At 34.2% G+C, this 17,109-nt stretch overlaps 1 protein-coding gene across 2 annotated transcripts in view; it reads left to right on the top strand.

Moving 5' to 3' along the window:
• Positions 1 to 5,636, top strand: part of SLC25A36 (solute carrier family 25 member 36) — a 32,714-nt gene extending 27,078 nt beyond the window's left edge. For both annotated transcript variants that reach the window (XM_083363656.1, XM_083363655.1), the window contains exon 7: positions 464 to 5,636. In XM_083363656.1, coding sequence (XP_083219782.1) covers positions 464 to 687 — 224 coding nt within the window. In that variant the 3' untranslated portion in view covers positions 688 to 5,636. The remainder of the gene's footprint in view (positions 1 to 463) is intronic.
• Positions 5,637 to 17,109: the final 11,473 nt, after the last annotated feature.

A 17,109-nucleotide genomic window follows, 5' to 3' on the forward strand; every position in this document is an offset into this window, starting at 1 on the left:
TACTTGACATACTGTTGATATATTTTAACTGCAAGCCATTCAAGGCTTTTAACATCACTACTAAAATTTGGAACTTGGCCCACAATTTGATGAAAGTATTTATGCTGATCCCCTAGAAAAGTATTGTAATTAGGTGAAGAAGAGAAGTACTGTATTTCTGTCAACCAATCTAAGAAAGGTGGTAGATGGATTTAATTATTTTGGACCTGATAGACCAGATTTACAGTCCATTGGTCATTACCTTACATGCTTTGCTCCTTGAGACATAGCAGTATTGACTAATTTAAAACATACTAATGTCCAAGAAGCTAAAGGTTGTTGAATGTGGATTGAATCAAACAGAGATGAAATTTGTTTCCCTGGTCTTTGCATAGTGATTGCTTATGAATATTGCTTAGAAATGGAGATTTTTGTATAAAATACATGATTAAATATGAGACTTTCTCCTTTTTCTTTAATCCAGAGGTTGTACGAACACGACTACGAGAAGAAGGAACAAAGTATCGATCCTTTTTCCAGACCCTATCCTTGCTTTTGCAAGAAGAAGGCTATAGTTCTTTCTACCGTGGCCTAGCCACACACTTGATAAGACAAATACCGAACACAGCTATAATGATGACTACCTATGAAGTGGTAGTATACTTGCTCAATAGACAGCAGCAGTACTATCTGACGATAGGGAAGTGAAAGACCAAATGTTTGCAATGGACCATAGACATTCTGAATGATAGACAGCAGCTATACATATATATATATCATCCAGGTGTATCACCCGTATATCAACTATATGCAGATATGGACAAAATGGAAGACTGTTGGTGGGCAATCATTCACACTTCTGCTGGCTTAATATGGTATCTCTTGCAAGTTGTTCTTAAGGATTGCCTTTAACATGTCATACTTCAGTTGCAATTTCCTATTTCTATGTTAGCTTTTTTACTTCTATGCAGCAAGGACTTGCTGTGAGCAAGGAGGTTGTAACGTTTTTTAGTGCAAGGTGTAAATCCATTATTGGTTGTAAAGTTATGTTCTACAGCAGTTTGAAGGCTATGTCAGTGTAAAACAGATCCATGCTCATACCTGAAAGTCCATTTTGCAATTGAAATAAAATGAAAGGTGAAGATTTACATTAAGCTTCCCATTTTACTACCTCAATGGGTCTCAGGAGGAAATGTAGATTCCTACATTCCTCTAAAAACATAGTGGTCTTCATTTGTATAAATGGGGACAGGGCAGGGAGAACAAAATTCTAATCGTGGGGGTTCGGGTGCATATTTTAATAACCTGAAGAATTTTTTTCTGTACAAATAGAAAAAGGTTTATTTCTGTTCTGTATACATCTGTTAATGTATCCCAGTAGGGCTTAAAGTATTTCTAGATTATGTTATTTTGAACCAAGAATCAACCAACACTTGCAGAGTGGCAAATATCTTAGTAATTCAGCGTTATGTCAGACTTCAGCAAACTAATTCTTGTAAGAGTTACTTCACCTGAGCTGAAATCTGCATCAACTAAATGCCAAACTTTACTAGGCTTCAAGAACATGTCAAAGTCAAATGCTAATAGAATTAACTAAAGAAATTATAATTTAATACTCTGCATTTAGGCATTCCCTTGTATTTCATTATTTGCTTAATTTCTGGTGCATTTGCAGAAATTAAAAAATGAATGTTCCCCCCCCCCCGAAAGTATGGTCCTTAAAATTTATTTCAAGATTTATTCAATATCATTTACTATAATTTAAGAGTTGGTCTTCACTAAATCATAGAAACTACGTTGTCTTTAACAAACACTATTCACAGTATTACAAGAAACCTATTTTAGTGTTATATAATAAATACAAAAATCCTACATTCATTTTTTTAACTACATCCCTGCTGTTTGAAGCAAATTTCTGCCTATGAATTACTGTTTTCTAATTGAATATTTTTTTATTTGCAAATTTAACTAGTGATACCAGAAAATTGTGAATTTGTTTGCGGGTATTTAGTTCAAAGACAATATTCTAAAAATGTGTATCAAATGCAAATGTGCATTTGATAATTATTAAAGAAAATTAAATAATAATAATGGTGCAATCCTACTCTTGTCTACTCAGAAGTTACAAAGAATTTACAAAGATTTATTTCTAAGTCAGTTATTTCTAAATAGAATTATAGCTTAAAGTTTATTTGTGGCAACTGGCTTAAATCATGGTTAGTTATTATTATATATCTTTTGTTACTGAATAATGCAAAGAAGTGAAACATGGGGCATGAGGAAAGCTTAAAATTTATTTCTATAAACTGTTCAAAAATAATCTTATTGGAGGCTACTTTAAGATAATGCAGGGGTAGTGAGGATATAGCCAAAATGGATTCTCCCTGGATATTCTGTAGCAGATATGTTTCCTATAGACTTGCAATACTTAGTTTGATGATTGTATTAAATTGTACCTTGTTACAAATAATTCTGCTGGATCTTTTTAGCAGGAAGCAGTTTTCTTTAATGATCTTTTTTTTATTAAAGAGTTTTACAAAAACAAAGTTTTACAATATATCCCCAAATCCCCCCCACCCCAAACCCGCCCACTTCCCCCCCCCACTTCCCAGAGCTAAATACAGGATTATAGTTATAATATATTTTAAATAAAAATTATGCATAATATACAATTAACCAAATTCATAATGTGCTTTAACTCCCCTTTAACATAACTACAAAGTACCAATAACAATATCCCACTAAAATCTACTCATAAGCTAAATGTAACTTTTTAGTCCCATATTTGTTCTGAATATAATATATCCATCTCCTCCAAACTGAAATATATCTTTCCTGTGAATGATCTTTCAAATAAGTAGAAATCTTAGACATTTCTGCAAGATTCGAAACTTTAAACACCCATTCTTCTATAGTAGGCGAACTATCCTTCTTCCAATATTGTCCCACCAGTAACCGTGCTGCTGTTATCATATTCAACATCAAATTAGTTTCTTTAACATCACAATCTACAACAATACCCAATAAAAACAATTGCGGAGAAAACTTTATCTTTCTCTTAAAAATCTTTTGAATGTTCCACCAAATTTTGATCCAAAAAGCTTTTATATTTCTACAAGTCCACCACATGTGAAAATAGGTAGCTTCTAAACTACCACATCTCCAACATTTAGACTAAATTAGGATACATGTTGGACAACTTCTTGGGATCCAGATGCCATCCATAAAACATTTAATAAAAATTTTCTCTTAAGTTTTGAGCCTGAGTAAATTTAACATTTCTGACCCAAATTATCTCCCAGGTGTCCAACGAAATTGGTTCCTGAATTTTTTGTGCCCACTTTATCATACAGTCTTTAACCAATTCCGTTTCCGAATCCAATTCAATTAAAGCATTATATATCCTCTTTATATGTGCACTATTTAAATCTCTAATTTGTTTTACTAAATTTTGATCTATAATTGTGATGCCAACCTTTTGATCTGACTTCCACCTAGCTTTCAATTGGGTATATTGAAACCAAGAGTAACTTATGTTTTCTTGTCTTAACTCATCTAATGATTTAAGTTGCCAATCATTCCCTTGCAATCAATGATCTTATTATACATGTAGTCCTTGGCTTATGACTTTGGGGCTGAAATTTTGGTTGCTAACCAATGCAGTCATTAAGCAAATCTGGCTTCTCCCATTGATTTGCTTGTTGGAAGCGTGCTAGGAAGTTGCAAATCATGATCACGTGACTGCAGGATGCTGCATCTGTTGTAAATGTGAGCCTGTCACCAAGTGTTCAGATCATGATCACATGACTGCAGGGATGATGTGATGTTGTAACTTCAAGGACATGTTATAAATCATTATTTTAGCACCATTGTAATTTCAAACCATTAAATGAATGATTATAAGTTGAGGATTACCTGTATTACTTTAGTAAACACAACGGAAACAATCATTAGTTGAACATGAATGAAGAAAACTATTGTTAAGCAACGGATTACCCAACAACTTTTCATTTGAACACATTTCTTGGTTATAAATATTTCTGACAAAGATGTTATTGATGGTAAACAGTAGGCTACAAATGCTTGCTGTCTTAAATGATAAAATTTAGTAATGTTACTTTGTTATGAAAAAAAGTCTAGAAAAACTGATTTCATATTTTTCTATTTCTACACTCAGGTAGATTCAGATAACTAAGCTCCTCCCCCTCCCATTGTATAATCACCATTAACTCCCTGTGATAGCATTCCAGCAACAATTGTTCAAAAATAATGAATCAGAGAATTTTGGGGCAAGCTTAAAATGTAGGGTGAAATCATGATTACTTATTACTTATTTCTACATCTGACAGTCTTTTAAAATGAATATTTCAAAATCTAGCTTTTCTAGCATGCCAGCTTTATGAATCCACATTTTTATTGTTTATTATAAAGTAGATCACAGTATATGATCATGCAGCACCCTGTACTTAATATCACTAAAAGGTTTACTTTCAGTTGCTTAAGGTACATGACGTTGCCAGATGAATAAAGTTTCTTTTAGCTAACATATCTATTTGAGTATAATGTGAAACATTGTTACATAAACTTCTTTTCGTAAAATTTTTATAATATGCCTTTAGCTGACAAAATGCAATTAAAAGGCATACATTTTTGTGAGCCGTAAATGAGCTCATTTTAATAGACCTGATTTTTGGCTGCCATAGATAAATACAACTCTCTTAATAAACAAAAATAACCAGAAGGTGGCGCTATGGTAATGCCAGTTTCAGAAGTGTATCTGTACACATCTATTACTATGTAGCACAGAAACAAGCCATAGTAGATCTTGCACTTGCCAGATTTTTGTTACCCTGTGTAAAACACCATTAAATCAAGGAATAACTTGTATGTTTCTTACATAAAGTTATTTTTGAATTGTAAGCAAGGTTTTCTTTAAGCATATATAAATCTCAAATTTGACACTTTAAATGATAAAACAACTAATGTGAATTTTTTCAGTGGGCTGGTTATCAATCTAAAATTTTATGTGAAAAGGTTATTATTTCCCCTACAATAAAAAGTTTGGGATTGCATTTGAGGTATTTTAGCAATCTGCTTTACTCATTACCTGGTAGGTTTCCAATACTTTCCTTTCTTCTTAAAAAATATAAAATGCACTTACTAAAAATTAATTTATCATTGAAATGTAGTTTTATGCCTATCTAACACTATAATTTTAGAACTGATAGAAGATATTGTGACATCTCATTTTTAACTCTTTCAAATCTGTATGATATAACTGCAGCCTGTAATCTGGAGATTACAGGGTTTATAAATTCTACCATCTGCAGAATACTGATGATGTGTGCCTATATATGTTTGCTACTTTAGAATTCAACTGTTTATCTTTTGATAAATACCTGAAGTCCAGTTTCAGGTTTGTTTTTATTTTATGTACAGAAAGCTTGCATAGCCTCTATATGTGAATGTGGTTTTTCTAGAGTTCTTGTTGTTTACAAAGTCAGACATTCTACCACTCCTACAAACTTTGTTTTAATTCTTTCTAATTTTTGGCTGTCAAATATGTGCTTTAAATACTTTTTGTATTTATGCCGCAAATGGCAATGTTTTGTTTGGACTGCTCAAAACTTCAAAATAAAAGAGTTTATTCAAACTAATTAGGCTTCATTAGCTTTTTGTAAAACACAAAGAAAAGGTTGTTTAAATGATCAGAGTGGGACAAAAAACATTGGTTTTTGAATACAGTACATAACAGATAAGACGTTATAAAAATATGCTTTTAGGATAGTGTATTTTACATAAATATTTTTCTTCAGGTCTTGTTTCTTTATGAATAAATATCTCCTGAAATATTTTCCTTGTTTTTAAAATTCCATTGTGCAAAAAATTGTTGAGAAGACCTCACCATACTACCTTAGCATAGTGGATGTTCAGAGATAAAATTTCATTTCTTGTAAAAGAAAATCTCCATTGTGAAGATACTACAGTTTATACTGTATATTAAGACAGAGCTTTTCAACCAGTGGTACAGGTACCACCTGTGGTACATTGGCATCTGGCAGGTGGTACGCGACTATCCTAGAAAAGTAGCGGGGGAGGGGAATGAGCTGAACGGGTAGCAGCACCACACAAGCCTCAATGAGAGACGGCTGGAGCTGCAGGGCTGTCAGGGCTCAGTGAAAGCACCAGGCTCCAGCTGTAGCTCGGCACTGATCCTGGCGCTTCTGAGCCCAGAAGAAGCGCTGATCAGCTGGAATGTTGCAGCATCTCCAGGGTCTTGTGATTTACATTATGATGGTCACAGTGTCCCAGGGTCATGTGAAGTGACCAAAACTGCAACTTCCCTGCAGGCGGGGAGAATAAAAACCAAATAACCCCCACATCCCCTCCCCGTTGCCAATCCTCAACAGAAATGGTCACAACAATGAAAACCTCGGACAGGAGGAAGAATGCCGCCGGGCGGGCAGGCAGGTGTCTTGCTCAGCTGTGGCTTGGGGGACACTTTTTTCAATGCCATTGTAACTTTGAACAGTCACTAAGTGAACTGTTGTAAGTCGAGGACTACCTGTACTTCACTTTTTTCCTCTTTTTTTTTTTTTGGTCATCAAGTTTTTGACACCTTGCTAGGCGACTGGTACTCTGATGTTGCCATATCCTAAAAGTGGTACAATCGGTGAAAAAGTTGAAAAGCCCTGTATTAAGAGGGTAAGATTCGTGAACTGCAAGGGAAATTAAGTGATACTACATAGTCGCACAACCTTAGGAAACATCTCATTTCTGAGTACAAGACAAATAACAACCTATGGCCTATCTTCAAAATTACAGGTACAAGTAGTTCTCAATTTACAACCACATTTGAGTCTGAAATTTTGGTTGTAAGTTGTTGCAGTTATTAAGCAGGTCACCATGTGACCTAATTCTATTTCCCACTGTTCTTATAACCATTGCTAAGCAAGTCACCAGAATTATTAAGTAAGCCATGTGGTGGTTTAGCAAATCCAATATATTCAATGGGTGGGCCTTTTGTCATTTTTTGCTGGAAAATGGCAAAACATTTCTATTAGGGTCACATGACCACAGGATGCTGCAACCCAGTATAAATGCCAACCATTTGCCAAGCACCTGAAATGCACTCACTACCAAGAGAGATCCAGCAGTGTGAGTAGCTATTTGAAGTCTCATAACTGATTGATTTGAGACTACGATTCTTTTGTTTAGTTTCTTCTAAGCCAGTATTTCTCAACCTTAACCCTGTTAAGATATGTGGACATCAACTCCCAGAATTCTCCATCAGCTTGTTGAAGTCCTATTAAAGATACTGCAGTTGATCTATTCTAGACCATGCTTGATAACAATATTTTATCTATAGGTAGAAGACGAACATCTGGATTTCAGATTTACCCATTATAAAAAGGATGGGTGGCCATACCTATGAGCCACATAGGTAACAACTACCAGAAGCTGCAAAAAAGGTACACCTTTGGGGTCTACCCTCTCTTCCAGATATATGGCAATCACAGATTCTGTACAGAACATATAACAGGTTTTCCAAGATCAAGGTAGTTTTTATCCTTTGTGCACAGAAAATGCCAGCATTAATTCCTTCCATAAAGAAAACTGGCAGATATTCTAGTCTGTAATAGCAGAAAGCTCTGCCAGCCAGTGTAAACAATGTTGAGCTACAAAGGCCAATGATCTGACTCAGCATAAGGCAGGCTCCCATGCTCCACTTTAGAACATTGTATTCTTTTCCTGACAAGTGAGATGAGAAATTGCTGAAAATCACTGTTGCAAGAGTTGGGTACTAAAACCATTTCTGTCATAGCAAAAATAAACAAGAAGATATGCAAGAAAAATAAACAAAGTTCTTACAATGATGCTTGTTAAGTGTGGAAATCATAGCCTACATTATGGTTTGCATTTCCTTCTTTATAATTGCTGGAAATATCCAATTAAATTAATTAAAATGTATACAAATAATTTTCTAATCATGAAGAGATGATATCAAGTACTACATGTAGAGTACTTCATGTACCAAACTAGGTAGCAGATGTAGATGCATGCTGCCATTTGCAAGATTAGCTGATAGTTTGGGGAGCATTTCACTTCCAGCTGTCTGATATTCTACATGATAATCTGGAGTGTTCTATGAACAGAATAGAATTGGATAATTATTTTACATTATTTTTATATAGCACCTTATATTACATAATTAGAGGGAAAAACTGTATTCTGTTTCCATAAAATTTAGAAACTTGATCACTGGATCATTATTTTCCATTCCCATGTTAAAATTAAATATTTGTTACAAATGTCTCATATTTTGTGCTGCCAAAAATGACAACTAAGTTTGAATTCATTCCATGGAGAAAGTCATGATTTTAGACCACCTCTACAGTATAATTAGATGGCTGTCATGTTTGGCCTGCTTGGTAATCATAATAGATCATTTATGTTGGGAATAATTTAAACCATATTCTCCAACGTTCAAGCATATCTAGTGTCTGCCTTACTAGAAATACCTTAAGCAACTTGGGAGTAATTCAATCCCTGAAAAGGCTTGGAAGTATTTCTACTAGGAAATAAATCCCTTACAATATTTTATTATTATACATATTTTGTAGGCCTGGAAAAGAGAGACCTGGGGGAATGATGAATTTGTGGTTTAAGCCAATACCTGTGAAAACAGCTGCATAAAATTGTTATGAAAATTTACTTCTCTGGGAAAAATACCTACACAACTGCCTACCCAGATAGTGAAAGTTAAAAATAAAAATTATTATATTGTACTTGAATATCCATCAATATAATTCCTTTCAAAAAGCTAAGGAAATGCAAGCAGTAAAATCGTATCATTTACAAACTGAATAAGGAAAAATCAGCCAAGTTCAAAAAATGGAGTGTAAGACTCCTGCATTTTTACTTTCTATAATGGGTTGTAGAAAATGAGAAGACTGTGACAAATAGTAACATTGCAATATATACTGAAGTTATTCCTTGATAAGATTAAAAATGTGAATCCCAGGCATGTTAAAATTAACAAACTAAACGAACACTGGGATGAAATAACAAAAACTAAAACAGTTTTTATTGCTAAAAGATCAAGCTTTCATTGGCTAACTGCCAACGTCGTCAGGATGGAGACGCTGGGGTGGGGAGATCGCGTTTGTACTGTTGGTGTCTGCACTCTGCTCATGGAGCGCATCACCGATCTGTTTGTTGAGGTCGGCCGTATTTGAGTTGTCGCGCATCCGTTTTTGGGGGATGTAGTTGTCTCTGGGTATCTGTTGTTAAAAGTGAATTGCTGATAGTTCCATGTGTTGTAGCCATAGCTCTAGTCATTGCCCATGTTCTCATACCATACCATTTTTGGCATGTGTATCAGGAACATATCCATCAGGATTTGGGCCCAAGCCCCTGGAAGTGTCCCTCAGTCATTGTGTTATAGTGGTTAAAGTCATGGACTAGATACAGGAAAATCCAGCTTCTAATCAATCCCTAGCCATGGAAATTTGATTTGAGACCAATCTATCATAGAATCATAGGGCTGGAAGGGACCTTGGAGGTCTAGTCCAACCCCTGCCCAGGGCAGGAGGCCCTATTCCATCCCGGACAAATAATTGTCCAAACATTTCTTGAAAACCTTGAGTGATGGGGCACCCACAATTCCAGGAGGCAAGCTGTTCCATTGACTAATTGTTCTCACTTTTAGGAAATTTCTTCTTACTTCCTGATTGGATCTCCATCTGACTACCTTCCATCCATTGTTTCTTGTCCTACCCTCAGTGATATGGAGAATAAATTGATGTCCTCTTCCCTGGGACAGCCCTTCAAGTATTGGAAGACTGCTGTCATGTCTCCCCTGAGCCTTCTCTTCAGTAATCTAAAGTTACCTAGTTCTAACAACCATTTGTTGTATAATTTAGACTTCAGACCCCTTATCATCTATGTTACTCTTGTCTGCACTCTTTCTAGGACCTCAGCACCTTTTTTGTATCATGGTGACAGTAACTGGATGCAATATTCCTGGTGTGGCATCAGCAGTGCAGTATACAGCAGTTACTTCCACTTCTTGTAATCTCGATGCTATCCCTCTGTTTTTTTTTCTTAACCAAACCTGTTGTAAATAATGAGGGAGAACTATTTATGATGCCTTAAGCTCCTGTAAAAAAGATGTGATGCACATGTAATAAAACTAACAAACAAGACCCTGGAAGCACTATAAATATTGGAAATGCTATGCAAAGAACTTTTGTGCCATGGTGACAATGGAGAATAATGAATTTGATCACCATGGCTGGAGCTGCATTTATCACCGCTGTCACTTGCTCATTCTGTGTCTGCTGCCTGTGGTTATCTGTGACTTTCACCCCAACTGTCCCTGTTAAGCTAGGCCAGGGAAGGCAGGCAGGAGAGAATTAGGCACGGGATGACTTTAGCAGGGCAGTTGTGATTTAGGCATGGAGCATATGGAGGAGAAAAGTTAGATGTGTCACTTAGATGCCATTATGTCTTTGTTTTTATCAATACTAAAAACATTTTATTTAGTTTATGAATGAGTCTTTTTGCACTTCTTAATAGCCTGTTAAATAATAAAAAACTGATTGAAACTATAATAAGCACAATAAAAATAAAAAAGTAGCATAATGAAACCAAATTTGTTTTTGTACTCTTTGGAGCATATTCTTTCTCTAGATTTATGCTTACAATTATGCTACAAAAATGATAACAGTATACTGATTGGGGAAAAAACCCACCAAGCCAAAATGCTAGTTAATAGCAAAGCACACATTTTTAAATAAGAGTATAAGGAAAGTTTCTCAATTATAGTAATCTTATCATAAGCATTATAGTATAAAATTTGTTTTCCTTTGTACTAATTGCATTCACTTTTTGTTTCTATTATTTCTCTATTTTTCTAATCTAAAACAAAACAAAACAAAAAGCAATGCTGCAGCAACTCCTTTTTAGAAATTATTCTGTTCTAAAATGGATGAAAACTAACCAAAGAGAGAAGCAACCTAGAACTAAGGAGAAACTTCCTGACAGTTAGAACAATTAATCAGTGGAACAACCTGCCTCTGGAAGGGGTGAAGCTCCAAAATTGGAAGTCTTTAAGAAGATATTGGACAGCCATTTTTCTGAAATGGTATAGTTTCCTGCCTGAGCAGGGGGTTGAGCTACATGACCTCAAAGGTCCCTTCGAACTACTACTTCTTCTTCTTCTTCTTCTTCTTCTTCTTCTTCTTCTTCTTCTTCTTATTATTATTATTATTATTATTATTATTATTATTATTATTATTATTATAGAATTTTGTGTTTGCAGAATTGGCTGAAAAATATCTAAGATATTCCACTCAGCTTGATGAAAGAATAGAAGATGAGTGCAAATCACTTCTTCCATTTTTGCAATGACTCAAAATGCAGTGAAATGTATTCCATATTTCTGGATATACACTTTCACAGCCAAGTGTAATCTATATACTTTACTTTGCATTCATGACATTTTTTTATGCAGCTATTCAGTGGCAGGGAAGCTTGAAAGTATTCCTTTACAGATAATCTTACACAAAAGCTGTGCTACATTTGTAGAATTAAGATACAAGATGCAACTTGCAATTTAGACTTAATTTCCAGTGAAGACACAAGCTGTAAGTTTTAAGCAAGAACAATTTCATTTAAAAAATATTGTTTGCAATGGCCAAATATTCATCATGGCACTAATTATTTATATTTTGGGAGAACTTCCCAGTATCATGGCCAGTGCTCATACCTATCACTATGTGAGTGATGCTGGCTACTTAAGATAGCCTGGCCTTTTGACCCATAGTAGGTTATACATTCAGTGGCACTGCTGGCTTTGGTTCAAAACAGTAACTGTTTTTCAAGCCAATAAGGACCTTCTGAGGAAGCATATACCTATCTGTGTTTATCCATTTTGTTTTTATTTGCAGATTAGCAGATTCTATATATCATTCAAGCAAATAGTTGCTTTCAAAGCCTTCTTTTTGTTTCATTCCTACCTTCAAATTTGGGCTCAGCTGGGCCAAATACTTACAGTTAATTGGGAATAAAAACTGTCAGACTTAATGCAACTTCTGCCAGTGTGCATGAATAAATTTTTCCATTCTATTTCCATTAACCTTACATACCAACAGAAAATCATTCACCCAGCTTTTGGAAAGTCAGCGCCTACTGAGTTGGGAGAACTAACTACCCATTTATAAAGACTTCTAGATTGAGATTCACGTAACATGTCTGAATACCCAAACATGGATTTGGGGAATTTGTGATTCAGTATATTATGGAAGCTCAGTCATTCTTTTATCATGTTTCATGTATGGCAGATTAAGCTTTTTTATGCTGCAATTAATAACAGATACAGTTACTAAATACTGAATAAGTACTAACTTGGACAAACAAACTTGGTAAAAGAATGTTCCACCTTTTTCAATTTCTATGTATACTTTCCAGCAGAACAGAGCCTCCTTGTGGTTTAGTAAGTCATGGGGCATTTCATTATAATCTATTATACTGTTTATGGCAACTGTGTGATCCAAGGTACACAACCAAGGGTTTCTGATCTCCTGTGAGCTGGTCCTATCAAAGCTAACCTATTCATGATGCCATAAGAAACAGCAGAAAATAAAGGAAAAATGTATTTTTATACCTCAGAATTGTATATATTTGGGGCAAGGTATGTTTTTTAAAAAATGGAAAGGAGGGAAAAAAGAAACTCTGACTATACTTATTCTGCAGCACAAAATCTATAGCTGGATTGTTGTTTTCAGATACATAACCAAGTAATTGCATATTACTCTTTGAATGAAACAAAGTTGTCCAGGTGTGGGGAAAAATGATTGAACAAGATTCTCTTTTGGCAAAAAATAGAATTCTGTGTGATGCAAACTTAACAATATGCTGAACAGAATTCTACAATGTTATTAGCAAAGTTGAGCACAGGTAGGTGGGTTACAATGCACATAAAAAATATAAGTGTTGTGGCCACCATTCTGATTTTGTTACACAACCTGCAGACATCCTTGATTGCAAATATGTACACAGTAAAATCTGACAGAATTATGCCCTCGCAAACAGATCAGTCTGGTAGAAACTGGGAGAGATGGAACATTTCCATTAGGTCAAACTGGACAAACATAGTAATAAATAAATAAATAAACAAACAAACATATTATGCAGCTTCCTCAAATTTCATGCCAGTGTATCTCACAGTGGTTGAACCTGCAGGTACCAATGTCCAAGAGAGAAATGGAACAACAGAGAAGCATTGCACTTTGAGTCATTTTGAATTACGTATGTTTAGTGACCACAATTGGTCTGGCAACTCAATTGTTAACTGAGAAATGCTTGTGATATTACTTCAGCTTTCCTTTTGTTTCATAGATGAATGTCATAAATGCAGGAATTGATTGCAAAGTTCCTTTTTCATCATGACTGTTACTACAAACACTCACTGTCCAAGTCACTATTACCTGTATTACCTATATTATCTGTATTCTCCTTCCTTGCATCTGACACTCCAATATTATAGCCAGTTTTTATCTACCTTTGTCCAGGAACTGGGTACAAAAACTGCTATCCTAATGTCTAGAATGGTTAGGAGCAAAGAAGTGGCCTATATCCACTTTGCACCACTCATAGTTTTTATATCGATTGTGAGGTTGTGTCCATGTTTCACTGGCATATGTTAGAGCAGATAGCACACACTGATCAAAAACTTTTTTCTTCAGGCATAGGGGGAGATTGTTTTTGAAAACAATGCTTAGCTTGCTGAATGCCTGCCAACGACATTTAATATGCAGTTCAATTTCCTTTATTGTATCACTTTCCATTGAGATCCAATGGCTAAGGTATATGTAGCAGTCTGCTATGTCTAGTTCTGCATAAAAAATTGTCTTTAGTGAATTTATTAAACATAACATGGCTCTTTTTAACTATTAAACATAACTATCACATAACATAGCATTTAAATGTCCATAAACTGTCACATTTTAACCAATAGATAACCCAAATAGCTTGTTGAACTTGAGAAAATACGGTATCTGTCTGAATAAATGTGGCTTGACATATTCCAGTGTTTGGATTTGTGGCAACAATTTTGTGTTGTACATAGCAGAGAGCAGATAATTTATGTGTATATACCGAAAGTGTAAATCACTTAAGATGAAATGTTCTTGTTACTTTATCTGCATCTTTAAATTGTGAGAATAGACATTCTTTGGGTCATGTTGAAGATTCATTATGCCAGGTGGTAAGATGTTGCACAATTCAGGCTAAGAGAAATGTTGCATAGCTGCAGCAACACAAAGTAATAAAGTGATCTGGTCCGTATTACTTGACAGTTGGGCACACCTAGAATTCTTTATAAACTAGCAACTGTATTGACTGAACCTTGTGAATCCTAATGACAAAGGGGAAATGAATGAATATTTCAAATATAAAGGAAAGATGAATGCTTACTCAGTGTTCATTCCATGTTGAGACAGGCTACAATCACATATTTACCTTTTAGTAAACAGCTTTACTTGAAGACTAGATTCATACAATACAATGAATAAAATATGGTTGGCTAGTTTGTGGTTCATGCAATCATGCTCGCATTTCTCTTCACATCATATTTTTGCCTTAAAATTACTTTTCATTCAGGAAAGCAGATGTTAAACAGTAATTTAAACCTCATGGACAGACCCAAGCACTCCCCAATCACTTTAAATCCATATAGTTGAGGACTCCTTTTACCAAAGATTTCTTTCTTCGTGCAAGGTCTAGGAAAAACAGAAAACATTTTTCTGCTTAATTTCCAGAAGTACTGAGCCAAGCAAGCATCATGACAATACTGAAACACAAGGGGTAGCTATGTAACCATAAAGTCTTATATATGAGGATATTTTTAATGATAATTTTCAGTTTCCAATCAATGAAATAAAATCTGGACCAATGAAAAGTTTATTCAACAAATAATGAATACAGAAAAGGCAAGAATTCCATATGCAGAATTTCAAATGCATATAAAATCCACATAAAATCAATGTTGTCAGCAGACTGTAACAAGTTAGTACCTCCTTAATAAGATCTTGAATTTTTGAATTTTTGAAAGTTAATTACTGAGTGGATAACTGAAGAGGTACCTCAACTTTTAAAAAATAATATTTTATTAATTTTCCAATTTTACATTTAAGAATTTAAAAAGCAACATGGTGGCTGAGTTAATCAATAGTTCAATAACAAAAATCTTTAGTACAAATCTCAAGTTACAACATCAAATATTTCCTCTCTTTTTCCTTTAATATCTACTATCTCCTATTTAAGCTAATACAGTTCTTATTATATCAACTAAGTAAAAACATCATTATTACATTTATCAATAAATTTTTAGCTTATACGTATCTTAATTACTTTTACTTCAATCTTTATAAACAATCAATGTCCTGTTATTGATTTTTTTTCCAATTTTTACTTTCCCATCAATGTTCAAATTTAACATTTGGTATTTATAATTTCCAGGCTTTAGGTAACCAAAGTTTCCCTTATCTCAATTCATAACAGAATCTAATATTCAAAATACACATCTTATCTATTTGAACATAGTCTTGTTCTATTTCCTAAAAGTTATATATTTCTCACCATATTAAATCATCTAATTAATAATACAATATCCCTTTAATAAATCAAAACCATTATATATATTGTCTTGGTTAATCAATAAATCAAACATATTCATAATTTTTTGGGGGTCTAATTTTTAAATATTAAACAAATAGAATCCTTATTTTCAACTAATTTCCAAATATTTTAAATTTAATTACCAAAATTCCCTTTATCTCAACTTTTCCCTTTAACCCTCTAATTAGTAATATGAAATCCCCTCTAATAAATCAACCTAATTTTCTTCAACCTTATTCTGGCTTTCATCCTTGCCAACAGCCTTCCATGGCAGTGCTTTTAGATCACCAAATAGATCTCCCTCTATTATTATATATATTATTTGAAATAAGACAGACCATTTAGTTGCCATTTTTTTGGGAAGGGCTAACCCATTTGTTGTCATTAAGCCATCTTTCTATTATTCCAATTCCCCATGATTGTCCTGATATGTTTATCTTCCATTCAATCTTCTTCTTTCTCAAATTTATTCTGACTTATATAGAAAGTCTTTTCCATTTTCAGTGTTGTCACTCCCTTTTCTGCATTTTCCATTAACTGTATTTTTTGGTCAATTGAGTCTTCTGTCTTAATATTTGATTGTTCCACTCCTTCTGTTATCTTCTGCATTGTTAGTTCTTTGGTTGTAGTCAAAATTTGGGTTTGTGTATCTAAGCTGGCATCTTGTTCTTTTATGTTGGGTCTTATTTTGTCACAAGCTGAAAGAATGGTTTCATGTATTGTTTTCAACATGGAAAGGATCTTTTCCTGGTCTTCATCCATATTCAATTAATAATGAGTTAAGTTGAGGAATTTAAAATCAGACATTAGAAATAATTTTATAACTAGGTATGGAACCTCTATTTCACATGTTTATAGGGAGTCTTTATAGTAGAAGTCATTTGTCAAGTAAGATTTTATAGTCCAAGATATTTCATCATCTCATATAATAGCCAATGTTCCTCAAGTAAAGAGATAGGAAAGCAATTTCCCACATATAACTCTGAAAGTCAGTAAAGGTTTACATTCATAGTTCAAGCAGTCCAGTTATGCCACCCAGAAGTTCTCTTTATAGCTGAGTTTCTCACAGGTGGTATCTATCAAGGTCGAAAGAGTTTTATCTGAAGTCTGGGCTTCAAGCCAAGTCTCTTTTAGGCAATAACAAGTTGTAATACCAAACATCGCCACAAGGTGTCACTGATGTTGTTTTAAGAAAATTAAGTCCAAAATTTTTATAATCTTTTTTCTAGTTTTATTTCTTTTTGTAGATAAAAATAAAAGTCTCCAGTAAAAATAAGCAAACTTTTGGTCACCAAGTTTCAGAAACATATAATTAAATTAGATTAAAATTGGGTAGTCAGTCGCTGCTATTCTTAGAAGGTGGGGCAGAAATTCCTTTCCCTCTCTCCTCACAGGGGGAAAGAAAAAGAAAATAATTAGGATCTTAAAGAGAAGATCAGATCTCAC

This window comes from Vipera ursinii (genome assembly GCF_947247035.1).
Source record: "Vipera ursinii genome assembly, chromosome: 5".
NCBI classification, from domain to species: domain Eukaryota; kingdom Metazoa; phylum Chordata; class Lepidosauria; order Squamata; family Viperidae; genus Vipera; species Vipera ursinii.